The 27,317-nt window shown below is 52.9% G+C and overlaps 1 protein-coding gene across 1 annotated transcript; it reads left to right on the top strand.

Annotated features, from left to right (window-relative positions):
* Window positions 1-25,858, top strand: BPI (bactericidal permeability increasing protein). Its single transcript, XM_045804602.2, has 15 exons — window positions 1-200; window positions 2,805-2,919; window positions 4,216-4,344; window positions 5,703-5,864; window positions 7,126-7,189; window positions 9,372-9,435; window positions 10,767-10,858; window positions 14,050-14,226; window positions 15,217-15,276; window positions 16,666-16,833; window positions 17,860-17,927; window positions 20,084-20,126; window positions 22,789-22,852; window positions 23,891-23,967; window positions 25,470-25,858. The coding sequence occupies exons 1-15, from the start codon at window positions 71-73 to the stop codon at window positions 25,506-25,508; spliced, it is 1,452 nt and encodes a 483-aa protein (XP_045660558.1). The 5' UTR covers window positions 1-70; the 3' UTR covers window positions 25,509-25,858.
* Window positions 25,859-27,317: the final 1,459 nt, after the last annotated feature.

Below are 27,317 nucleotides of genomic sequence, written 5' to 3'. Positions count from 1 at the left end.
TCAGCTCCTTTATAGATCCCTGGCTCCCCTCCAAGGCCTCCAGGCTTTGGCAGCTTCAGAGGACGAAGACATGGCCAGAGCACCTGGCAGCGCGCTGAGGCGGGCAGCCCTGCTGGTGCTGGCCACCCTGGGCACAGCTGTGATCGCGACCACCAACCCCGGCATCGTGGCCAGGATCACCCAGAAAGGCCTGGACTACGGTAATCAGATGCCTTCCTTCCCTCCTCTTCCGCTCCTAAGGAGCACTTTTTGAGCACCTGCTGTGTGCAGCCCTTTAAATCCAGTGCATGGCTTGCTCGCTGCTCCTCAAAGGAGGCCCTCTCACCCCCCTCCCCACGTCATATAGATGAAGAAACTGAGACCAGGTGAGTTGCTCAAGGTCACAGAGCTGCAAAGTGGCAGTGCTAGGATCAGAGTGCTGGTCTGGAGGACTCCAAGTCCAGTGCTCAGGCCTCCAGGGTCCTCGCTAACCAGCTGCCAACTCGGGCTTCTAGGCCCTTCTCTTCCCTCCAGAGCTGGTTCTCAGTGCTGTCATTTGCCTTGAGATCCCTGGCTCGGTCTCCAGCATGGGCAGAGCCCAGGCCTGTGAGGAGGCTGAATGATGAGGAAGGGGAGGATGAGGAGGGCCTTCTTCAAGGTCTTCCCCAGGACAGGGGCTTGGCACAGCCATACTGTGCACATGACCCATCCGGATGCCCCAGAGAGGTTCCCTCCAGGCCACTGACCCAGGCCGAGACAGAGAAAAGCGTGGGCCTGGGACAGCCCCTTGCTGACCTGCTCAGATCTGTGCCAGGCGCTTTACACACCCGATCTCCTTTCATCTTTATGTCAACCTGGGTGGGACATACTGTTACTAGCAACAATTTACAGATGAGCAAGTTGGAAAGTTGAAAGTTGGAGGAGGGACTCGGGAAGTGGGTGGTCTGGAGCTGACCTCCAGTCTTGGCTCATGTCCCCACGTGGGGCTGTTTGAGGCTGTCTCCAGTGGAGAGAGGAGCCATGGGCCGGTGTGGGAGAGCCAGCCACAAAGAAATCGGACCAAGGAGAAGGCAGAGGCTCATCAGCTGGTGTACCACTGAGAGAGTCAGGACAGCCCTCGAGGGGACCTCGAAGGACACCTCTGAATCCCAGGGGTGCAGACAGAAGGCTCCCTGTGAGCTCAGAGACAAGAGGATGGGTAGCCTGAAGGCTTCCCGGGAGCAGAGGCCTGGGCTCAGCCTTCAAACCCGACAGTATTCGTGGTCTGTCATAGCGGCCTCAACCTCCCCATGCGGCTACCAGGGTGGGTTTCCTGAACTCTGCTCGCCTCCCTGCCCTTAGAAGACAGCTGACCCTCTGGCATGGCATTTAGAGCTTTCGAGACCTGACTCCAGGCAACCCATGGGTCCCAGCCATCCCACATTTTCCTTCCCCTCCCATCAGTGACTATGTCTGCATTGTTTACTTTCGAATCCCCAGGAGACCTGTCCCAGGGCCTGGGCTCTGGGACCAGAAGGCCTGGATTCAAATCCTGACCCATTCCTTGCTAGCTGTGTGGTCACTGGCCCAAATTTCGGCTTCCTCCTCTGTGAATTGGGGTTGGTAACGGGACCTCCCTCCTGGGATTATTCAGATTCAACAGCTTCATACATGTACAGAGCCCAGAACAGTGCCTGGCCCACATAAATGGCAGCAGTGGTGGCCATTCCCTAACGGGCTGTTGGAAGACACAAAGCGTGGGATCCCTCTTCTTACTGCTTCCTCTTTCTCCAGTAACATCTTTGGCTTTTAACTGGTCTTGGGTGCTGTTAGCCACATAATAACCGGTGGCAGGATTCCTGACATTGGCATTCACTCATTCATTTATTCATTCAACAAATATTAAGTGTCTTCTAATAGTAAGTGCCAGTCACTGTGGTAAATGTGGGGGCCACGTGCATAAATAAAACAGACGTTCCTGCCGCATGCCTTGGAGGGCTCGTACCTGGCAGGGGGGACAGACAGGAACCACAAAGTCACATGAACAGACGTGCCCTTACAAACAGTAATGGCCGCCCCTTAAGGAGATGCATTGTGACAATGTTGACGAGGAGGATTGCTCTCGTCTGCTGGCTCAGGGCAGGTTCCTGGAGGAAGAGATGATCGAGCTGACTAGAAGTTGACCAGGTGAAGGTGGGAGGCAAGGGCCTCCTAGGCAGCAGGAATGGCACAAGCAAGGGTTCAGAGTCCCGGCAGAGTCAAAAAAAAAAAAAAAAAAAAGAAGAAGAAGGACTGACACAAGCAAAGGTCCTGTGGAGAGAGAGGCCAAAAGTCAGGGAAGTAGTGTGTCTGTGAGGGCATAGCACTGAGGGAGGGGCAGAGACAGTGTTCCGGAAAGACTCATAGGACACCTGACTGGGTGCTTGGGGTGATATTTTAGACCAGGGATTGGCAAACAACAGCCCTCAGGGCAAATCCGGCCTGCCCCGTGTTCTTCTATGGCCCTTGGACGAAGAATGGCATTTACATTTTACATTTTTAAATGGTTGGGGAAAAAAATCAAAAGAATAACATGTCACGACATGTGAAAATTATATGAAATTCAGATGTCAGTGTCCATCAATAAAGTTTTATTGGAACACAGCCACACCCATTCATTTACAATCGTCTGTGGTTGCTTTCCTGCAATCACAGCAGAGCCGAGGGAGTGGGTGTGACAGAGACAGTATGAGCCACAAAGCCAAAGACAGTTGCCATCGGAGCCTTTACGGAAAACCCTCGCTGAGCCCTGGTAAGGCCTGGGACATGCTGAGCCTCTGACCATCGCCCCTGTTCTCACCCCTCAGCCTGCCAGCAAGGAGTGGCCGTGCTGCAGAAGGAGCTGGAGAAGATCAAGATTCCCGACTTCTCAGGAACCTTCAAGATCAAGCATCTCGGGAAAGGGAAATATAGCTTCTACAGGTGAGGCCTGTGGAGCTCAGTCCTTCGCGTACAGAACGTGTAATGTCCTGGGGCCACCAGGACCTAGACCACAAAGACCCAAACTCCTAAACTCAGGTTAAGATCCACAGACTAGTGCTGACACCACCGCAAGGGGAGATAATCCCCCAAACTGAGGGGGGCAGGGGCCACAGAAGGTGGTCACTGTGACTGCCAAGGCAGGGAGAACGTGTCGTGAACCCCCAGACTCTGTGCCAGGCCCCTCTAACAAGTAGGATTTTTGAGGAGGGGTGGGGGTTCAAGGACAGGAAGCCTAATCTAAAATGGCCCACGCCAGAATTTATTGACTCACATGTCTGAGAAGTCTCTGAAATAGTCTGGCTTCAGGTTCAGCTTGAGGCAAGCCCAAATGTCAGGGGGCCCTGTTTTTGCACTGCCACTTGTCAGCATCGCTCCCCTTGGGGAGGTCCAGTTCTCATAGAGCGTGTCCCCTCGAAGATGCAAGATGGCCACCAGCCTTTCCTCGACCCAGAGAATCCTGTGGGTTCTTTTCCCTTGCAACTCAAGCAAAACCCCTAAGATTCCCTGTGATTGCCCCATCTTCGGTTATGTGCATGGCGTCCCTGAACCAATCGCTGTGGCCAGGGGACACCCCACACTAACGAGCTCGTGCCCAAGTCCAAGCTCCAACCCATGAACATGGAGGTGAGGCCAACTTCCTTTGGAGCGACACAGAGTAGATGTGAGGGTGGGTTCCCCCAAAGTAAAAAGGCAGTTGTGTTACCACAAGAAGGGGGTGTGGGTGCTGGGCAGAAAACCCATGAATACCCTGTACAGAACTGTATACACGGCTCCATTCAACAGCTCTTCTTGAGCACTCACTATGTGGACACCGCAGCAGGCTTTGCTATAATAGTGAACCAGGAGGGACACATTCCAGCATTTTACAGAACTTGCAGCCCGTTGAGATCCCATGTATTATCCTCATGGGTCGTCACACTTCCTGCAAGATGGAGATTATTGTGCCCATGTTACAGATGAGAACACCGAGGCTCGGGATGATTAAGTGACATGCCCAGGGTCACACAATAGTACATTGAAGAGCAGGATTCGAATGCAGATTTGTCTGGCTTCAAAGCTAGTCCCCCAGGTACTCTGCCCAAGGCCCACAGAGTTTCCAAGGCTGCTCTCATAGCTTCTGGGTTCTCCTGGAATGGGTGCGATGCAGGGTTGGGGCTGGGGGTGAGTGTGCACTAACCATTTACTGAGTCCTTGTGTGGGCCCCCAGGAGGCTAACGGAGTGCTTCTTCTTCACAGCATGGTTATCCGTGGATTCCAGCTTCCCAGTTCCCAGATAAAACTAGCGCCCAGTAAGGGCCTCGATCTCTCCATGAGAAACGCCAACGTCAAGATCAGTGGAAAATGGAAGGCGCGAAAGAAATTCATGTGCGTTTCCAAGCCTGGGGTTTATTGAGTGTGTGGGTGAGCTCTTGGTGATACTGGAAAGGGAGAGAGCCAGGATCTCAGGAAGGCCCAATTTTGCCTTACCCCTCACCACTTGTCCCCACGGGGTTCCTGGGGGCATTTTTCACAGATGAAGTTTCAGCATAGCCTCGATTCCTAGCTGAGCATTTGTCCACATCCCAGTGCAAGACACCGTCAAGAGTTGGTACATGTGGCTTAGGACGGAAGGCTAAGTGGGACCTTTCATTCACCCCTTTTTCAGTTGGCTCTTGCTGTGTAACAAAGCACCCCAAACCCAGCCCCTGAAAACAACGGTCATCTATTATCACGATGTATCTAAGTGTCAGCTGGGGTTCTGCTGATCTGGGCGGGGCTCAGCTGAGGCCGCTCTGCTCCACGTGTATCTCTTCCTCCTCCTCCTTAGACCAGTGGGCTCCTCGGACCATATCCTTGGTGAGGGCAGGCCTGCAAACAGGGCAACTGGAAACACACACGTGTCCTTAAGGCCTAGACTCGGAACTGGCCTATGGTCAGTTCTACTCATATGCCATTGGCCAAAGTAAGTCACGCGGCCAAGCCCAAAGTCAAGAGCCTGGAAATGCACAAAGCTCACCCCAAGAGTCTGCATATTGGGTTTGCCGCACGGTGAGCCTGCCCCCTAGTGGTGGCGGCTCAGAATGACCGATCCTTTCAGCGGCTTCTTCGTGGGGGAGTCCAGGGGCAAAATGAAGGGAGGACAAGCCACCCTGGAGAGAGGGTCGTGAATCTGCCCTCCCGTACAAGGACTGCTGGGTCTGTCCCTTCCCCACAGTAAGAATCGCTTAGCTCTTCACATGGGCTCTTTTGCAACTATCATTTCACTCACTGATGGCGAAAAAAATAACAAACTTCATCATATCAAAGGAGAGTTGACAAGATATATTTAGGTCCAGTGTCTTACCCAAACTCGTTTCATCCCTGAAGGAGGAGTTATTAACCCCATTTCATGAACGAGAACATTAATTAATTAAAGTCATCGACCCCCCAACCCCCAGCTTTTTAAGGGCAAAGCCAGTGTTTCACTGCTGGCCAGGGGTCTAGGTGAGGCAACTAGACCTCAGAGCAGTTACAGCACCCAAAGCCACTCGGCAAGGGTAGGGGCAGTGGGTAAGAGCAGCGTTCTGCTGGGGGGGACACGGATCCACACTTCCCTCAGTGCTGTGTGACCTTGGACAGGCTGCCTCCCCTCTCTGAACGCTATCTCAAATAGCAAGCCCTACCCGCCAGCCCAGGCTTGCAGTTTGGATGGCAGTGGGGAAGAAGGTGCTTGCTCTAATTCTTTTGTGTGTGTTTCCCTTCAGCAAAACCAGCGGCAATTTTGACCTGAGTGTGGAGGGCGTCTCCATTTCGGCTGGTCTGCAGCTGGGCTTTGACCCCACCTCAGGCCTCCCCACCGCCACCTGCTCCAGCTGCAACAACGACATCAACAGCGTCCACGTGCACATCTCAGGCGGCAAGCTGGGGTATGATCCCCTGGGTGGGAGGAGGGACCTCGAGCAGCACCGTCCTAATCATCTCTGTATTAGGAAAGCACGCCAAGTGCCCCCTCCTTGCCAGGTCTCGTTCAGGGGCCTCAGATGTAGGGGAGGGACAGGGTCCGCAGACAGAGCAGACACTACCCCTGCCTCAAGGAGTCCCTCGTTCATCCAACCTTCATTCAACAGACTTTACTGAGCAAGTACGATGCCCCTGGCTCTGGGCTACCCACCGTATGTGCACTGAACGATGCAGTCCTCACCACCAATCCGTAGGCATTTATGCATCCACTCAACAAATGTCATCTGAGAGTCTGCCGTGCACCAGGCTCGATCTCGGGAAATCGCCGCGGCCAGTGAAAATTCACCAATAGCTAACATCAATAGCACACATTGCTGCATGCCAAGCGTTCTTTTAAGCTTGTGAATTGTCTCAACCAATCCACAGAATGTAGCCTAGTATTACCCCCATTTTCAGAGCAGAAAACCAAGGCAAAGAGAGAATAGGAAACGTCCTGAATTTGCAAACGTAGGGAGTATTGTAAAGGGATCCAGCCCAGAACTCTCTGGCCACAGACTCTTAGCTGCACAGTCCCTGTTGTCTTGAAGCTTCCTGCCCAGTGAGCAAGATAAACATTAATCAAATCATTGCACTAGTGAATGGCTCAGAATGGCTCACAACGAATTACAAAAGAGTATAAGAACTAAGAAAAAGAGGTACAAAGTGCTACAAAGACACAGAACAGGAGGATCTGACCTCGTCCGGAGACTGGCTGGTTTTTCCTTGATGAAATGACATTTGAACTGAAATGAAAAGAATAAGTAGGAGGTAATTAGGTGGATGCTGGGGACAAGGGGGTGTTCTAAACAGCAAAACAGCATGTGCAAATGCCCTGTGGTGGGAGGCAGCACAGAACACAAGAGGATATGGCAGAACAGTGTGGCTGGAGTGCCAAGAGGGAGAGTAGTAAGGAGGAAAGAGGTTGAGACCGGTGGGGGTCCAGCTATGCACCAGTTGGGGAAATAAACTCATAAACAAGTCACTGCACCCAGAGGGCCAAGTATCTATGGGAGGGTGTGTGTGTGTGTGTGTGTGCATGTGTGTGCGTGTGTGTGGTTAAAGCCCAGGAACAAGGGTGTCTAGGCTATTTGGAAGAGGGAGGAAGGCTTCCCACACAAGGCGGGCTCCCGAATCCAGCCCTGGGACACTTGGGAAGCCTCATGCGTGTTTCCACATGTCAATCTCCAGGTGGCTGATCCAACTCTTCCACAAAAAAATAGAGTCTTCGATCCGGAAGACCATGAGCAGCAAGGTAAGACCGGCTCCGAGTGGGGGCGGGGGGGGGGGTCCCTCAGTGTATGCAGCACCGGATTCTTCTGCTCTGGCCCCGGAGAACTGGAAGTGGTCCTCACAGCTCTTTGAAACCACAGGTCCAACTTCAAAACCAGTCATGGGGGGTCCAGCAAGAGCCAAGGAAGGGTCCCAGCACACAGCCACAACACTCCCGCCCCACTCCTGCCGGACCACCCCTGCTCTTCCTCCCGCATTCCTCCCTGCAGGCAAACTGCCTTCTCCCACCTCTCCTGCCTCTGAAGCCTCTTTTCAAAGCCGTCTGGCCTCCTCCCCCATCCCTGCCACACCCCAGTCCCCTTCTGGGTGCTCGCCACCCGGAAGATGGAAGACGTGCAATTGAGGAAGGCGCTAGGCTGCAGTGCCAGCAAACTATTCCCTAGGGCTGGAACGGGTACCAACCAGCGTTCCCAGCGCTGCTCTCACCCTAAATCCACCCAGGCCAGCTTCTTCAGCTGAGAAAAGGGGCCATTCCTTGGGCTGGTTTTCTATGAATGAACCATTAGCTCCCAGGAATGCTCTGAGCCTGTCTCATTGGCCAAATGAGTCAAGGGCAAGGGGGAGCCATTGAAGATTTTAGGCAAGGGGGTGACCTGGCCAGATCCGTGTTTTAGAGAAATTTCTGTGGCTGCCATCAGAATGCCTGGAGGAGACAAAAGATGGGGCAGGGTGTGTCAGGGAGACTGAGGAAGCTGGATGGTCTTCTGGATGGGAGCCTCTGCATTCCCGGGCAAAGGCACTGATGGTGGGGTAGGGAGACATCAGTCAGATCAGGTCATCAGTCTGAAGGCATTCTATCAAAGTCTTCAAACAAACAAACAACAAAACAATGCATGGTTGTCACGATGCATAATAACACAGTAGATTATAGAATGGGCTTTAGAGTCAGAATCTCTGGGTTTTAATTCTGGCTCCAGGGCCTAACTGGCTTTGTAACTTTGAGCAACTATCGGAACCTCAGTTTTGCCATCTGCAAAATGGGGACATTAATACCTCCGGCACAAAGCTGCTGGAAGGATTACTGAGGTGGTGCAGACGGTGTGCTCACCACCCCTCCCCCACCGCCTGGCTAACCCATGGTTCAACTGTCTTCGTAGTTAGGTCATAGTAAGTCAGGAATGTTAGCATTTAACACTGGAACTATTAAAACAGAGTGTTTCTTGGTAATACCATAAGAGTGGCCCCTCAAAAGCAGCCAAGCTAAAAAGTAAGACTGCACTACCGTCAGATAGTGATGGTGATGGGATGAAGGAGGAAGAGGGTGCTACATACATGGGGTGGGCTTGGCAGGACACCTAGAACTCTACAAGGATCCCAGCACTTAATCCATGCAAAATCCCTATGATGAGGGAGGGGGGATGTGCCATGATTTCCCCCATTTTACGGATGAGTAAACTGAGGCAGAGAGGGGAAGTGATAGTACTGGGGTTCAAACCCAGGCCATTCCACCTTAGAGATGAAGCTCTTAATCATAATAAGACATTCTTTAGAAGACGTTACTGGCTTGAGTGGCTGGATGGAGGGATGGAGGGTTGAAGGGATGGGTGAAGGAGGTGCCAGGGTGTCTGTGATAGTAGCAAGGGCTGGAAATGAAGAGGTGTGAGCTGGGCAGTGGGCTCCCCAGGATGCAGAGTGAAGAGTAGTTATCTGAGGGATGCATGGTGTGTCTGGGAGGGGTGGGGTGGGGAGGGCAGGTAGGATGGAACAAGGAGGGGCAGCAGCGGGAAGCCAGGCTCCAGGTTGTGGTGTGATTTGCTGTGGTTTGGAGCCATCTGGTGGCCCTCCTGGGTGAGTGGCCTTGGAGGGCAGTAGCCCAGGTGTTCAGCAGGGCCCCAGCTCCCAGATGTGCTGCCCACCCCCCCACCCCCGGCACCCCCGAGGCCATCAGGCGGAGGCACAGGCTCCTAGAGGATGATATTCTTGGAGCGTGCAGAGTCACACATCTTGTGTGATAGAAACACTCCAGGAAACCAATTTTCTCCCTCCTACATTTCTGTCCTCCCTCCCTCCCTCTTACCTTCCCTCCCTCCCTCCCTCCTTCAAAGCAACATTCAAGGAAAGGAAAACATGTCAGCTTCCTTATTCCCGAAGGACAGTTTCCACTATGGGTAGCCTTCACTGATCACTTCTTTGGCTCTCTGCAGATCTGCCAGGTAGTGACCAGTTCCGTGTCCTCCAAGCTGCAGTCTTATTTAAAGACACTGAGAGGTGAGCGCCGGGTGAGATCAAGGTGGCTGGGATCAAGGGGGAGGGGAACAGGGAAAGAGGGACCGTGTGCTGGAGCCAGTGAGTTTCCCACACGGGCTGGGGCTGGGGTGGGAGTGGGTAGAACAGATTATTTGCAAATGGCAGTTGGCATCGGATCCCTGCTGGGCCAGGCCCTTGGGGCAGGTGCTGGAGAGCAGTCCACCCGTGCAGGGACCCAACGACCAGATACTTCCAGCTCTGAGGCTGGACACGCACAGCTGGCTTGAGATCTGAGGCTGATCATTTCACCTCTCTGGGCCTCAGTTTTCATGCGCTTTAAAATGGGGGCAATTCTCTCTATCCCTAACTACTTGGTAAACTGTGATGAGCTGCAGTCGGTGGGGGGAGGACTCCCCCTGGCCAGCCCTTGCCACGTGCCACGCACCCGGCAGAACTATCAGCCCATGGAGGTTGGTGCATTCTCCCCATTTTACCACCACGGAAACTGAGTCTCAGAAAGGAGCTGTGACTTCTCCAAGGTCACAAAGCCAGAGAGAAGCAGAAGCAGGATCCAGATTCGGGGTTTTCCTACTCCAGAGCCTATGCCCCGAACTGCTACCTGGGTTCCCTCCCTGTGGTGTGGGCTCAGCAGCGCGTGGTGTGAGCACGTTTAAGATGCAGTCTGTCCTTCGGACACCCCCCCCCCGCCGCCGCCCCGCAGGGATCTCCAGTGGCCACGGTTTGGCCTCAGCAGGCAGGAAAATGATTTGGGTTGGAGTCCCAGCTCCATCACTCACCCGCTGAGCCGTCTTGGACAAGTTACATTTCTGAGCCTCATTTCGTCTCCTCTAACTCGGGAAAGGAAGGACTTAAGGAGGGGCCGTATTTATTGAATTCTCATTGATGACTGCTGAGAAACACAGAAACCATTCGGGCCTGAGCCAGCCTGGGCTCAGCCTGGGGTACTATCACAGCGAGTAATAGGCCCTTCGGCTTTTGAGCCCTGACCATGTACAACGCGTCTGTGGGGGTCACTAGTATTACCTCATTCTACAAATGACAAAAAGTGGCTTAGAGACATGAAAGGACTTGTCCAAGGTTATATAGAGTTCAATTCAATTCTCTGCTCCTTGACTGTATCTCTGGGCTGTTGGAGGAAGGGAAGGAGATGATGTCTGTTTATGTGGAGTGTGGGTTCATTTCCGTCCCTCAGGGAGGGCTCCCTGGAGGAGGTGGGAATGGAACCCGCACTGCAGTTCTTGATTCAAATTTGGCTGATGCCGACACTGCATCTCAGGCCCCAAAGATGCTGCTGTGCAAGCCAACTCATGGCCCATCTTCTTCCCCTCTAGTGACAACCAAAATAGATCAGGTCGCTGGGATCAATTACTCACTGGTGGCACCTCTGACAGCCACGGCTGACAGCCTGGATGGGCAGCTGAAGGTGAGACTTACCCCGAGGGATGAATATCCGCAGGCCTTTGTCTTGGACCCTCCCAAGGTTCCTCCTCATCCTTATCTCCGCAGGCCTTTGTCTTGGACCCTCCCGGGGTTCCTCATCATCCTTATCTCCGTGCCTTCTCCCTGCTCCAGTCACAATGGCCTCCCCACTACTCCTGAACCACCCTATGCATGCTCGCCCCAGGGCCTTTGCACTTGCTCCTCCTCCTTCCAGAAACTCTCACCCAGATATTCACATAAGCTCTCCCTTCCTTCTTTCCAGTCTTTACTCAAATCTCCCTCTCCCTGGAGAGACCTTCCCAGACCACGCTCACCCAGTTTCCTCCTTTCCCTCCATACCCTGCTTTATTTTTCTTAGTATTACTTCTTACTAACACCCCCCCAACATGTGCACGCGTGCGCACACATATAAACACACACAGTCAGACGTCTGCCTCCCTCTGTGCTGAAAGAGGAGGGGCTCTGGCTGCTTTGTTCCTGACTCCTGGTGCAGCGCCTGGCGCTCTGCTTGGTGTCTACTAGCTGCTCAGTAAATATTTTGATTGGATGGGCGGATGGTCGGATGAACGGATGGATAGATGCATGGAGCTTCACTTCATGCCACTTTCCCCTCACTCACCACCCTCCAACCAGGCACACAGACCTTGGATTTCCTCAACACACCAAGGTCATTTCTGCTTTAGGGACTTTGTCCTATGCATTCCCTCCCCCTGAACTGCCTTCCCTCCCATGCCTCCCTCTATCCCACTGGCTTCTTATACTCCAGGTGGGTCTGTGCTTGGATGTGGCTCCCAGAGCATCTCTCCCTGCCCGCCCCAGCTGGAGTAGGTCCCACCCCTGAAGTCCCTCTGGATGTTCCTCGTTCTGTCCCTCCACAATTGGTGATTGGCTTGGTTGTTTCTTTTTTTTTTTTTTTAAGATTTTATTTATTTATTTGACAGAGATAGAGACAGCCAGTGAGAGAGGGAACACAAGTAGGAGGAGTGGGAGAGGAAGAAGCAGGCTCATAGCGGAGGAGCCTGATGTGGGGCTCGATCCCAGAACGCCGGATCACGCCCTGAGCCGAAGGCAGACACTTAACCGCTGTGCCACCCAGGCGCCCCGGCTTGGTTGTTTCTGTTTACTTGTTTGTTCTAAGACACATTTGATGTAAAAAAGAAAATCTAGAAACTACAGAGGAGCAGAGAAATAAATAAGAAAGGAAGAAGGAAGGAAGGCGAGTGAGAGAGATTACCAAATATTACAACTCAGAGATACACACTATTGACACACAGATTAGATCTCCCCAACCCTGTCTCTACGAAGACACAGGAAATCACACACACACACACACACACACACACACACACACACGCATAAAAGAGGCAGAAACAAATATAAAACCCACATATATAGACATAGGAATAAATACACACATACATGCATTTACATGAGTTGTGTTACACGTACTGTCTCACAACTTTTCAAAACAGAACAGAGTAGGATGAACATCTTTCCATGAAACGTCCTCCTGCAGCCCTTTTACTGGCTGTTGGGTCTTTCGGGGGACAGCTTGTGATAAGGTTCGTGGACAGTGCTGCCTTCTGGGACATTTGGGCTCTGTCCATCTATTCCACATATGTAACCAGAGCTGCCATGAACATCCTTGTATCTGGATCTCTGCCATCCTTGACTACTTCCTACAAGTGGCATTGCAGGACCAAATAATATACTTTAAAAAAAACTAAGTGATACAATGGAATAAAGGCTTAAAACGATACATAATTATTTTTAGTGAATGAGAATGTCCTGTTTACCGGCCCCTCCCAGGCTCCTGCGCAGAGGTAAGGGCTGTGAGCCATGGGGAGTGTTAACCTCCGGGCTCCCTGGTTTGAAGCATTCACACACACACAGGGGCAAACCCATCTGGTTTTGCTGGTGATCCGTTTGCATGAATAGATACACATCAGTCTTTCACCTGCTTTTCTCACCTAAAGATACGCATCAGAGTTGGCTCCTGGTTGACACATGGGTCCACTCACTATTTTTTTTTTTTAAGATTTTATTTATTTATTCGACAGAGATAGAGACAGCCAGCGAGAGAGGGAACACAAGCAGGGGGAGTGGGAGAGGAAGAAGCAGGCTCCTAGCGGAGGAGCCTGATGTGGGGCTCGATCCCATAACACTGGGATCACGCCCTGAGCCGAAGGCAGACGCTTAACCGCTGTGCCACCCAGGCGCCCCCCACTCACTATTTTTAAGAGTTGCATGATTTTCTGTAAGATGGGTATCATGGTTAATTTTTAATGATGAGAGGATTCAAAGGTACGAGAACCCACCACCCCGATTTAAGAAAGGTTACCATTGTGTCATATTTGCCTCTGATTTTTTTTTTAAATGAAACATTCTAAAAATAAATCGCTGCGGCCCCCTGGGGTCCCCTCTACCTCCCAGGGAATCGCACGGATATGATGCCAGCGTGTCTCCTTCTTACCTGCGTTTTTCAACTTTTACTACATATCTATGCCTGTCAATAATTCTTGCTTAGTATGTTTTATGTGCCTTTAAATTTTACATAAATGGTATTCTACCATATGTATCCATCTACAATTTGCTTTTTTATAACTCAACATTGCTTTTTTCTAGCGAGATAAATGATCTGCTTTTGCGTGTGTTGCCAAATTGCTCTTTGGAAACTTATTAAACGTATATTCCCCAGCAGCATAGGAAACACTCTTATCCCAAACTGGATAGCGTGAGTTTGAAATACACGTGCTCTTAAAACAGTTCACCGCTCTCTTTAAAATTTTGCTAATTTGACAGATGAAAACAAACAGAATCTCATTATTCTTTTGGTAGAATTTCTGTGCTCACTGGCAAGGCTGAAGCTGAGCCAATGGAGCAATTGGGGGTATGCCAAGTGATTGGGGGTGTTGCCCAAGTGACCTTGGGCAAGTCACTTCACCTCCCTGCGCCTCAGTGTCCTCTCCTGCCAAAATGAGCGTCGTCACACCTGCCTCACGGGATTGGCAAGAAAAGCCCCTAGAAACTAGCCCCGAGGAGGCATACGGTCAGGGCTTCCTCCTCTGTGAGCACGCACAATTGGTCTCCATGACCCATTTTCTCCTGGAATGAAGACGTTGAGTTGTAATTCCTGAAGGAAGCCCAGGCTCACTCTGTCTCCTCTGCCCCCAGGGAGAGTTTTACAATGTGGCTCAGCCCAGCCCTGCTCCCTTCGGCCCGCCGGCACTGGCCTTTCCCCCCTACCACGAGCGCATGGTGTACCTGGGCTTCTCCGACTACTTCTTCAACACAGCGGGGCTTGTGTACCAACAGGCGGGGGTCCTACACCTGACTGTCACGGACGACATGGTAAGGCCAGGCTGGGGTGGTTGCGGGGTGAGCGTGGGGCTCAGAGCCCAGCAGGCAGTCTGGACTTGGGGGGGAGGGCGGGATCGTAGTCCAGCCTCTAGAGGCGACCAGACCTGAGTTGGAATATCGGCCCTCTCTTTTCTAGCTGGGTGACCTTGGGCCAGGCATTCAGCCTCTCAGAACCTGTTTCCTCACCCAAGGCTGTGAGGGGGTGGATGAGGTGTGAATGTAGGAGGAGCACTCAGCACACCCCGAGCAGGTGGGAAGTCCTCGAAGAGGGACAAAGTCACGGCCGACACTGCCCGAGCACTTGCCCTAACCCAGTCGGAGCCTCACGTCGCCATTATCATCATCATCAGTGTCTTTATCGATACGGTCGTGGCTGAGTCCTGCGCTGGGCCTCAGTTTACCCATCTGTAAAATGAGGACCGTGACCATCTTCTCCAGAGTCCAGGTGCAGCCTGGTCACCAACCACATGGAGTTCCTCCCACGCCGCGCCTGGAAGAGGTGCCGAGTTCCCCTTCTCTGTAGGGGCACCAAAGGGATGCTGAACCCCATGTGTCCCCTGGAAATAAACAAAGACCACCAGAGTGAGAACCCCTCAGGGCAAGAGAGTCAGCCGCCCTGCACTTGCGTTTGGCAGAGATGAATGCAGGCGGAGGAGGGGGAGCTTGGTGGCTTTATACCTTCACAACCATGCTCCTGTGGAGGCTTTGGGCACGGGCAAGCTGGACGCGAGCTATTAGAAGCCAGACATCCTACGTGATTGGTTTGAAGAGCGTACTGGAGCTGGCAGTCACTGATCGGCAGTCACTGATCGTATCCTGACTGTGCCGGGCTGATGGCTGCAGAAACTGGGGGTCAGCGCTGTTGCCATGGAGGGACTGGCCCTGTCTGTGTATTCAGTCTCTCACCCCTCATATGGAATCTGCCCCCCCAATCTATAACATAATCCCCCATGATCCTTTTCTCTTCTTCCCTTGCTGCAGATACCAAAGGGATCCAAATTCCGACTGACGACCACGTTTCTTGGAGCCCTTATACCCCAGGTAAGAAAGAGGCTGCTCCCCTTTTGTCGGCTCCTGAGGCAGCCTGGGGGTGCCGGGGAGGACTGAGCCCTGCTGGGTGGCCTGAGGAGAGCCCCCCTTCCAGATCCAGAGGCAATCCAGCTTGAGAGTGGAAACACCCTTGTGTAGTCCCTCCTCCATGCGCAGAGAGGCTCCAGGCACCCAGGCTGACCAGGCGTGAGGGCAGACGCTGGGGCTCATCCACTCAACAGATATCTATCGAGTGCTCACGATGTGGCCAGGGCTCTGCCCTCGGCATCTAGCAAAGCAGACCGTATCCCTGCCCTCCCAGAGCCCCAGTCCAGTGAAGAGAGACAATTATCCTTCAGGCACCCAAAACCATTAAAATGAAGGTGCACCCCATGATGCATGAGGCCAGCGGATGGGTGAGCGTCGGTCTCAGTCTACTCGGGCTGCCGTGACAAAGTGTCAGAGGCCAGGGGGGCCCCACAACAGGAATGTATTTCTCATGGTTCTGGGAGCTGAAAGGTCCAAGGTCAAGGTACCTGCAAATTTGGGTTTGGGTGAGGGCCTCTTACTGGTTATTAGATGGCTACCTTCTTGCTGCGTCCTCACACGGCCGTTCCTCTGAGCTCATACAGAGAGAGCAAGCACGCTCTGGTGTCTCCTTATGAGGACATCGATCCTATTGGATCAGGGCCCCACCCCACAATCTCGTTTCCTTAATGACTTCCTCAGGTCTTGTCTGCACCTACCGCTGTGCTGGGGGTGAGAGCTTCAATACATGAGTCTGGGGACACAAACATTCAGTCCATAACAGCCTCTCCCGTGGTGGCACTTCCGGAAGTTTCTATATGGGGAGTACTGGTGTGGGGAGGCGTGACTGGTAGAGGAATCAGGGGAATTCTCTTGGAGCTTTATGGCCTAACAGTCACATTGCTTTTCTGAGACCGTGAGTTTACCTGGGGGAGAACTGGAGGCTAGAAGAGATGGGGTTGTCACCAAAGTTCCCCCAGGAGGCCACCACTGCTCTGAGAAGTGGTGACATTTGAGCTGGCCCCTGAAGGAAGGGGGAGAGCCAAGCTGGGAAAGAATGGGGGGAGAAGCATTCAGCAAGAGGAACAGAGAGGGCAAAGGGTTTCAGACAGGAACAGAGTGGGTCCTATATTTGAGGAACAGAAACGAGTCCCACGTGGCTGGAGCTGGAGAGCAAGGGGTAGAGGCCTGCTGGGGGACGGGGGGAAGGGATAGGTGGCAGGCACCCCGTCCCAGAGCATGCAGTCCTTACGATTTAGTCAAAAAGCAACGGGAATACATTGGAAGTGTTCATGCGGGGTCAAGACAAGGTGGGATCTAGAAACAGTTGAATAAAACTGTCACTTTGTTGGTTGTCCCCACTGGGGGCTTCAGGTGGCCAGGATGTTCCCCAACATGACGGTACAGCTCAACATCTGGGCCTCGTCCCCGCCACACCTCACCATGCTCCCCACCGGTCTTGTCTTCACCCCTGCCCTGGAGACCCAGGCCTTTGCTGTGCTCCCGAACTCCTCCTTGGCTCCCCTCTTCGTGCTTCACCTGGTAAGCTGTTCCCAGGCATGGGCAGATGAGGGCACTGCCCTGGAGCTGGGGGACCAGGGTGAGTCCTGTCCAGCTGCAGAAGCTCCGGGGCCCGAGACCAGAGCCCCTGTACTAACCGCTTCTGGCTTCTGTTCCTGGAGTCAGTTCTTCCCTCCACCCCTGGCTTGAAATACGTGTACTGTTCCAGGTTCATCCACTCCTATCTTTGGTCATTTAATTACGCATTTGCGAATTTGTTCATTCATTCAATTATTTATTAGGTTGCTAACTTGAAATATGCTAGACCTGTTCCGGTTCGTGCACACATTAATTTATTCCATTATTCATTTATTCATTTACTTATACCTTCGTTCAATTAATCATTCATTTGTATATTTGTTCACTCATTCATCACGTATTCATTTAGGCATAGCTTTGTTTACGCCTCCTTCGCTTATTCAAGTTTTTGGTCCACTGCTGATGTTCGCATTCATTCATCTGCTCACTGGGTCACTCTGTGAACGTTTGGTGGCGCCCCCTGCGGCCGCGGAGGTGATGGCCAGACTCTCTCCCCACCAGGGGGCACTCACAGGCCTCGGGCCGTTCTTCCCTCTTTTGAGCTGAGACCCATTTCCCCACTTTGCCAATTTAAATGGGTTCTGAGGGGTCTGCCCGGGATCATGCAGACAGTGGGCAGGAAAGCGCAGGTGGGGAGCTCAGTTTTCTGGCTCAGTGAATATTGGCTGAATGAATGGCTTGAGAATAGGGCTGTCCTGGGCCCTGAGGTCAGTCTCCCCGGACCCGTGCAGGTGGCTGGGAATCCGAAATGGTCCCTAAGGCAGTGGGAGAGAATGGTAATTGGTGGGCAGCCCAGGACTCACCAGCAAGCACTAAGCAAAGGACGAGCCCCCCTCCTTGGGTACCGTGCGGGCTCCTCTACCAAGCCTTTGTGAAGCTGACCCTCCGTCTTGGAGACCTCGCCAAGACCTCGCCCCCTGCCCCCCCCCCCCCCGGGGGGATTTCACTCTTTGGATGGCTGCTTTGCAGAGCACGAACGTTTCCGTGGAGGTCGGCGCCACGTCTGACAGGCTTGTCGGAAAGCTCAGGTTGGACAGGTAAGCGGCCGCCCATCCGCTCTTGGTGCCCACAGGCCAGCAATGGCCCTGCAACACGCCAAGCTCCGTGTCATTGCTCTCGTGTTCATCCATCACATTTAAGCCTCAGACGGTGCGCGGTGGCACTCTGAGCCCTGTTCTGCAGACAGTATATCCGATGCTCAGAGATGAAGTGGCCCGCCCAAGGTCATACACTGTAGGTGACCGGTCATTGTGGTTTGCCTGTGGTCCCCCAGTGTTAGCACTGAAGGTCCTGCACCCAGGGACGCCCCTCGGTCCTGGGCAGATGCATGGCTGCGCGGGGCCAGCAGGTGAAGTTTCGCACAGAACTTCAGCAGCACCCAGCCACCCCTGTCCCTGCCCTGCCTTAGCACGTGGAGAACCCCCATCCGTTTCTTCCCAGCCCATCCGTGGGCCGTGGTCAGCTGCCTTCTGCTGGGAGAGCCCCGACAGGCGCAGCTGTGGTTAGGCTTGCGGGCTCCGGTGTGGAGGCCACCTGCATGGGGGGCCGAGCTCCCCTCGGCCCACACTCTACTCAGCAAACGTCCATTGCCCTGGCTACGAAAGAAGCCCGATACCGTAACCGAAACAAAGAAGCCCAATAATTGTTCCTTGCCCAGAGCGCGGTAGTGAGGATGAAATGAGGTATTCACATGTGTGGAAGTGTGGAGAACACAAGGAATGTAGGTGCTCGACAAGCAAGAGCAAGGGTGGGACACACAGAAAAGAGAAAGCCAGCAATGGGGGGAGAGACCGGGAAAGTCAGAGACACATGGGGAGACTCTCAGAGAGAGGGAGACACAAAGGGAGGGAAGGAGGGAGGGGAGACAGAAAGAGAGTGAGACCAAGAGAGACAGACTGACAGATGGAGAGGCAGACACAGAAAGGGGAGAGAGAGGGAAGCACACACACACACACACACACACACAGGAGCAGGAAGGGAGACCCTCGCAGAGTCGACGCAATGACCCCAACGGTGAGACCTGCTGTCTGCCTCTTAATCGCGCTCACGCTGTGTAAATTGAGTCTTGACCTACATTCCTGCCCATTTCCACCTTCTCTGGAGCACAGAGCTGTCCTTCTTAACCTTGAGACTGGCTCCTGAGGTTTACACGCTGCTTATTTCTCCCGGCATCATTCTGACAAGTGTTACTGCTTCGGATACATGTGGATTTAATTTTCCTTGAACACCCATGAGCCTCTCAAGTAGAGGAGTCGGAGAGGATACAGCTGGGTGAGGGCTGAGCAGATGCTCCAGTGAGCAGTGGTGGGGTGTGAGAGGCCACAGGGCAGGAGTCCTGGGGCTCCCACCTCTTGATTAACAAGGGTGAGCTTTCAAGCTTTGAAGGGTATTGGAGACAAGAGCTCAGACATCAGGAGATCTGTTGAAGTTCTTCGCTAAATTGTTCATTGTGTGACCTTGGGTGAGTTATCTGACCTCTCTGAGCGTCGGTTTCCTTGTCTGTAAAATGTGAGTGATGGCCCTTGCCTCTGGTGGTGTCATGGAATTTCCATGGGGTAAAGCACACAAGTGAATGATAGGGGTCAATAAGTAGCCATTTATTTCCCCCTTTTTCTTAGATCACTGTTAAAATGCCATAAAGACTGCAAAGAGGGGATAGTTTATTGGCTCTGGTAATTGAAAAGTCTAAGGGTTTCAGGCAAGGGTGGATCCAGGTGCTCAAATGATATCCTTAGGATTCTGACTCTCTCCATTTCTTGGTTCTACTATCCCCTATGCTGGCTTCATTTCTCAGCAGGCTGTCACCAAGTGGTGACAAAAATGGTCACCAGCAGCTCGCTAGTTTTCCTGGAGAAAAGAGAACGTCTCATTCCCAATATTTGCAGGAGAAGTCCTGGGGCCAACTCTCATTGGACCAGCAGGGGTCACGGGTCCATCCTTCCAACAATCACTGTGTTAGGGGAGGCGGACTCTGCCCTTTGGCCAGCCTACCCCAGAGCTCAGCACTAACAATGTAGGGAATGGGTGATGCCCCCAAAGGAACAATTAGGGGGCTGTGACCAGAGGAAGGGGAATGGATACTGGCTGGGAAAACCAGGCAGCATCCACCAGAGAGGGCCCCTTTTCCCTAGCAACCGGGCTCTAACGCAGGTCAGGTAAATGGTGATCTCAGCTTCCTCCTCCCCTCTCACAGGCTTCTCCTAGAACTGAAGCACTCAGACGTCGGCCCCTTCTCGGTGAGTCTGAGGCCCTTGGTGGCTCCCACCTTCCCCCTGATCTTGAGATAACCCTTCTCAGGGCCACAGAGGCTCCTGGCATCATTTCCGGAGGCCACCTGTCCATTTGCGTATAATTTGCATGTGAAGTAACGGTCAGAGGAACTTTGTGGACCCACAGACCTAAGTTGGAATCACTGCTCCATGCTACTAACTATGGGCCTTGGGCAAGTCACTTCCCCTCTCTGAACCTCAAACCTTCCCCCAAATCAGGGATAATCCTTTCTACCTGCATGAAAAACAAAATGAGGGTGGGGTAGCAAGTGATGGGGAGGGTTGAAGGTTAGACCATGGGATCAGGGACAGCCTCTCCGAGGAGGTGATATCTGGGCTGAAAGAGCCAGCGAGGTGGAGATCTGTGGCAGGCAGAGGGAAGCCGGAGCAAGGCCATGTGGTGAGGAAAAGTTTCAGCATGTTCCGGGAAGGGAGGGAAGCAGGTGTGGCTGGAGCAGAGTAACTGGGGGTGGAGGCGTAGGAGGAGATGTGGCTGGAGAGGCAGGTGGGGCTAGCTCATGCTGGCCTTCTGGCTGAGGGTAGATGGTGATCAAAGGGCAGTGAGAAGCTGGTGAGCCTTTCCCCACAGGGGGTGACATGATCTGATTTACGCCTTTATAAAAGATGCCCCTGACTGGGGTGAGGGGAAGAGATTTCGGGAGACAAGAGTCAGACCATGCGGATGAGCGGGGCGGTGGGCACATTTGTCTAGGAAGAAGGAGAAAGATGGCGGATGGGAGACATATTTTGGAAGTGGAATTAGATGGAGCTTGGTGAGAGCTGTGATATATGTGGTGGGGGTGATGAAGAATGACTCTTAGATTTTTGGCTTGAACAGCTGGGTGAATGGCAGAGCCAACGTGGAGGTGGAGAAGGGCAGGTGGGAGGGAGGAGAGCAAGTCTCTTGCCAGCCCCGTAGATGATTCCATACCGGGAATCACTGACCATGACTAAGTGGACCCCCCCTGCCTCCCTCCTAAGCCCCCCCTTTCCTTGGGCCACTGGAGTTGCCCAAGTAAATAGCAGCTCAGTGCTCTTCACCAGCCACCGTGAATGAGCGTTGCCCTTGTGATAACTGCTAGAAACCACAGTGTGCTGATTCTGTCCACGGTGTCTTATTACACATGGCCCAAATCTCCCAGGCGGCCCCTTGTTGAACCCCTGGAGAGCATTTCCTTAGATCTCTGAAATGTCTCCCAAAAATCCCCACCAAGTGGGTGCCTTGTAAGCCACCCGGCCCCAAAGTTGGACCATTCCAACATTCCCTCCAAATTGGATGGCAATCCAGCCAGCCCTTTCCATCCGATAAGACTACCACAAACAGAAGGACCCAAACAACCTCATTGCCCTTTCGTGGATTTCCGGTGCCAGAGCTCTTACGGTGGCCTGACTCAGCGGTAACTACCTTCCGCTTCTGCAGAACACACAAATTTAAAGTTCTCAGATTCACAGAAAGAAGGGCACCACACTTTATGAGCCCAGGGATGTACAGCCTGGGGAAGGAAACTCCGTTGTTCCAGGAAAAAAATAATGTACATATTCACAAGTTGCAAATGTCACCAGGCAATCATCTTGAGGACGCTGCATTACGTTGAATATTTTTTTACTATTGCGAAAGTGAAACATCTACATTATAGAATAATCAGAACCTACGGATTTGAAACCAAAGAGAATAAAAGCCATTCCTCTTTTTACCACTTAGTTAATCATTTGGAGTATATCCTTCCTGACCTTTTGCTATGCACATGCAACAGGACGGTGGAATTATGTGGTTTCCATAGCCTGCTTTTCCTCACTCAAAAATATATCATGAATATCTCCGTGTGGGTAATTAAGTTCCTACAATGTTATTCTTAACAGTTGCATCGTATTTCCCGGAATCAAAGCGCCACCAGTTCCCCCAGATAAACCCCCAATTGTTAGACATGTAGGTTGCTGTGAATTTACTGTTTTGGTTGAATTTATGGCTCTGGTGAGCGTCCTTGCATCTTAGTTTTTGTCTGCACCCTACCTCATTTCCTCAGGGTGAACGCCTTACAGGCGTATTTCCCAGCCCACCAGGCACACATTTCTTTTTTTTTTGAGAGAGAGAGAGAAAAAGCAGGGGGAGGGGCAGAGGGACAAGCAGACTCCCGTCTGAGCGCGGAGCTCGATGTGGGGCTCGCCGTGGAGCTCGATCCCAAGGACCCTGAGATCATGACCTGAGCTGAAGTCAGATGCTTAACCGACTGAGCCACCCAGGCGCCCCCAGGCACACACATTTTTAAGGCTTTTGCTGAACAGAGCCGAACAGAACCTCAGGAAGGTTGAACCCGTTTGTCCCACAGCCTGCAGTGTCTGGGACCATGCATTTTCTCATTCCAAGGTTTTCATGTTTAAATACTCTGATGACCTTCCCTTCCTCTGCCTAATACCTTCGATCTAGAACATACTCTACCTCGGGAAACTTGAGAGCAAAAGAGATCGCTTGGGTGCCCTGATTGGGCTGCAGAATTTCTCCATCATTCCCTGTGTCCCTCATTCAGCAGTTTTCCCAACTTTGAGGTTGCCCTGAGGGGAGGGAGGTTGGCGGAGGATGCCCGACGATACCCAGGTGCCCTGACGTGGGTCCCATCCTCCTGATTTCCAGGTCGAGGTGCTGCAGGCTATCATGAATTATGTTCTGCCCACAATTGCCATTCCCAAGATTAACGGTAAGGAGCTTTGGAGAAATGAGCCAGTTTTAGTCCTAGGGGAGGCGGGTGGTGTTCAGTCCTAGAGTCACCTAATACCTGGTCCAAGTTAAGGAGGCCGGAAGGTGGTTACGTCAAACGAGCCTCCAATGGCATCTGACCCAGAAAAGGGATGGAGAAAAGGGGATGCCCGCAGGTTGAACTCCTATTATATGCCCACCTATTATCCCCTCCAGTCTTTAAGACAGCCCCAGGACATGAGGGTTTTCAGGGGAGGAAATGGGAGATCCGAGAAGTCAGGTGGCTTGTTGTAGGTCACAGAGAACATGAGAGGTGAAGCCAGGACTTGGTCCTGGCTCTGAAGCCAGAGCCCTCAGCCTTTTTCCACCTCTGAGAGAAGCGCCAGGGAAGAAGGGCTAAGCTCGGCTCCCAGCTTCCGCTCACCACCTTACCTTTGACAAGCCAGGCACCAGGATAGTTAGAAATTATAACTCAAGACCACAAATGATTCTCAAGACTCCGACTTCTTTTCCTACCTTAACAGATGTAACTTCATAAGGACCCGGGAGAATAGGTTTGAGTTTAGAATTCTCTGGAGTTCCACGTCTGAATATGGTGGCCTGGGGGGAGCTGGCCCCTGGCTACTGCCCATCTCTGGGGTTTCATCCTAAACCCTGAGGGGCTTCGTGTGCACGCCAGTAGCTACCCCCAGTCCCATGCCTCGGGCTGTCTACCCCCCTCTGCAAGCAGCCACCCCCTGCCCGGGAACACCAGCACTGCCGTCACCCTCAGGAGGGTGGTCCTGGGGAAGAGGCCTGCACGGGTCCTGAATGTGGGCTTGGGGCTGATGGGGCGGGAAGGCCAGGCTCGCAGGTCCCTGGAGCGTGGCAAAAAGTCAGAGTCTCCAGGATAGCCTACTCTTCAAGCCTGCGAGTACCTGCTGAGCCCTACCCAGAGCCAGGCACTCCGGTTCAGGGAGGCCACCCCCACCCCCACCCCACTCTCTGGGGCTGGCCTCCACCTTCCCTCCCCTCGTGCTGACCTCGTGCTCCGTTACAGAGCGGCTGCAGAAAGGCTTCCCTCTCCCGCTGCCCGCCAACGTCCAGCTCTTCAACCTGGTGCTTCAGTCCCACCAGGTAGGTCCAAAGGTCCCCTTCGCCCACTGTCCCTCAACAACAGCAAGCGGTTGCCAGAAAGCTTCCCATGGGCAAGCCCCGTATCAAGCACTCTTTACCCTCACAGCACCCTGCAAGGTGGGGGGCTCTTAACGAACAGGGAAGAAAGAGTCAGGCTCAGAAAAGCCACACAGCTCTTCAGGGAAGTCCAAATTCACAGCCAGTCCCTGCTTTGAACCATTGGCTTTGAAACATTCCACACTCTGCTCGGGGAAAAATGGAAGTCCCTCGGCGGCCACAGCCTCTTTTATAAGTGAATGCCTTTACATACTTGACAAATATGTGTGACATGCCTCCTTAGGCCCCCATAAGTGGGGACTTATGTCCCAAACGACCTCCTCTTGCCTGTCCCCCAGCCAGACCCACAACAGCATCTGAGACTAGTTAGGAATGCTTTCTTCCCCTGGCTCGGAAGCTTCCCTTTCCTGGTTTTCCAGCCACCTCTCACTGGGTCAATGGAGTCTTCTTTACTGCTTCTCCCCCCCCCTCCTCCTTCCTCCTCCTCCCTCCCTTGTTCCTCCTCCTCGTCCTCCTTCCCCCTTCCTCCCCATACCGGCAGAAGTTCCCCAGGGCTCCTGCCCGGGCCTCTGTCCTCCTTACTGTCCGCTCCCTGCTGGCTTTCATCAGCTCAGGCTCACAGCCACCTTTCTGCCACCCAGAGACGAGCTGTGCTTCCAGTTTTTTCTATGTTCCCTCCACCCTGAGGCCCCTTAAGCCCTGTGTGTCCCAACAAAACTGGTAACTGGGCCACGAAGCTGCCACCCACTATCACATTCCTTACCTTGCTCAGTGGCTCTCCTGCGAACCTCGTGGCCCTGGGGGGAAGCGGCCACGTCACCCAGATTCCCTGCTCTCCCTCAGCCCCAATATCCAGTCAGCCAGCCCCCAGGTCTTCAGACCAGGTTATGACCCAGGCTGGAACCATAGACTAGCCGAGAAAGCACACACACACACACACACACACACACACACACACGGCCCCCGGGTCCCCCACATTGTGCCAATTTTGTCCTTAACAAAAAAAATGACCCCATGGCACAATGTAATTTCTTCATTTCTGAGAATTCTGAGTGAAGGGCAGGAAGGAGCAAAGAAACGTGGTTTCGCAGCCTTCATGGGAACAGGGCTCCCTTGAGCTGCCACGAGGCAGGGATGACAAATGAAGGCCTATCCTGGGGCTGTGGCCTCCACGTCTGTCCAGGAGGGGAACAGCTACCGGGGTGGCTGCTGTCGGCCTCACAGTGCCAGCAGCCGCTGATACGCAGGCCCCAGCGGCGACACCCCGAGGGCCCCCCACTCGCTCGGGCCTCTGTGCCAGCAGACAGGCTCTGCTTGGCTCCCCTTTGCGGGGGGTGGGGGGGGCGGCCAGGCTGCTCCCAAAGTTTCCTTTGAAAACCCCAGCAGCCCTTTGCTCAGAGACCAGGGTGCTCCCCACTGATGACGGCGATCTCATCTCTCCCTAGAATTTCCTGCTGTTTGGTGCCGATGTTCACTACAGCTGAAGCCATCAAGGGTGCCGGAGGGCTGTCAGCCCTGCCAGGAGGGGGTGGGGTTGTTGGCCCCCCACTCTTGCCGCGTCCGTGGGGGCACAGGCTGCCTTTCCCCACCCCTTGAACCAGAGAACCTTGCAAATTTCTCTGAACTCAGATTCGGAAATGATCTAAATACAGAAAATGTGTTCCTTGAGAAAATGTGGGCTGTGTACTTTAGGGATTATGAGTTTCCTGCAAGGGCTAAGTGTGCACAGAGATTTCCTCCGAGAATTGCTTTCCAGTTGTTACCACACTATTTCTCATCGTGCTTCATACACGCCCCCCCCCCTCCCGCAAAAAACCACTTTTTTTCTGGGCAATTCGGTGTGATGGTATTATTTCTTGGTTGTTGTTCATTCTTTCATTCATTGGCTGTACCCAGCATGCCCTGCAGCACCAATTCAGAGCATAGACACAATCACCTCTTTCCATTCCTCTAATTAATCTCTTGAGCCCCCACATGCCCTTCTTAGCAGAAAGGCTCATGTCCCTTTCTTTCTCCTTCTTCTTTTTTTCTTTTTTTTTTTAGATTTATTTATTCATTTGAGAAAGAGAGCAGGGGGAGGGACAGGGGGAGAGAGAGAAACCCAAGCCAACTCCCCGCTGAGCAAGAAGCCCTCCTCGGGGCTGGATCTCAGGAGGCTGAGATCAGACCTGAGCTGAAACCAAGAGTCTTAGGCTCAACCAGCTGCACCACCCAGGCGCCCCTTATTGTCCCTTTTTGAAGACACCCCTTATTCCACACTGCCCAAGAGTATCTGGGGTTTACTTAGTCCAAAGGGAGCTCGTCTTGTTTCAGGCAGAGAGGGCCTGTCTAGTGGCTCCATCCACCAGGCTGCTGTTCCTGCCACGGCCACACAGTGTCACTGTTGAACGACAGCCTATTGTCTTCCTGTATGGTCCTCAAACTCCGGCGCCTGTTGCTCTTGTCGCCGCCACACAGTGTCGCTGTTGAATGGCCCCCCTGCACAGCCTGTTTCCCTGCCCTATGCTTGGGCTCTGCGATGTGGCTCCCTTTTCCCAGGCTCTTCTGCCCAGCTCTTGAGCTCAAAGCAGAACAGGGGACAGAGGCCATTAGAGGTTTTATCCAGTCACATCTTCGGCTGCAATTAATTCTTCCCCGTGACTCTCCAGGCTGGCTTGGAAGCCAGACCCCTGGCCCAGACTGTCCTTGGGCCCTTGGTGAGTTTCCTTGGGGGCTCTGGGCCATTTCCCATCATGACACACCAGATGTGACCGATCTCAGGCCATTAGCTGGGTCCTCCTAGCATTGACTGAGCAGTCCTGGAAGGCTCTTTCACTGTTGACGTTTGGTCCGAGACCAGGATGAGGAGTCTGAAGCAGGCAGTGGGGTGTGGGATGACATGAGCAGATTTGGTTTTAAACATGTATGGTGACTCCCGAAAGCCTTGGAGGGGCAAGAGTAGAGGGGGATGGGCACAAATGAAGAGTCTGTTGTCATTCAGACTTCATCCAAGTTGCTTAGTAAAGATGGAGAAAAATATTTGTAGTGAGGAGAAGCAGACAAAAGACATTTAAAAATTTTTGTTTTTAAAGAAAAATGCATATGCTCTGCTAACATCATTGAGTCTCTGTTACATAGAGGCAAGGATCCTGGGGCCACACAGGAGAAGGGAGGGGCATCAATCAAGCCCAGCACACCCATGATTTCATTTATCCTCGCAGCACTTTCCATCCCCCAAGGTGGGGATCATTCACTCCTTTTAGATTGAATCACCTCCCGGGACCACACAGTGGGCCAGTGGCAGAGCTGGGATT

Source organism: Ursus americanus, chromosome 22 (assembly GCF_024610735.1).
Source record: "Ursus americanus isolate L20-20 chromosome 22, mUrsAme1.1.p, whole genome shotgun sequence".
In the NCBI taxonomy this organism is placed as follows: Eukaryota; Metazoa; Chordata; class Mammalia; order Carnivora; family Ursidae; genus Ursus; species Ursus americanus.
The sequence above is the reverse complement of the archived record's forward strand: the minus strand, read 5'-3'. Positions and strand labels throughout refer to the sequence as shown.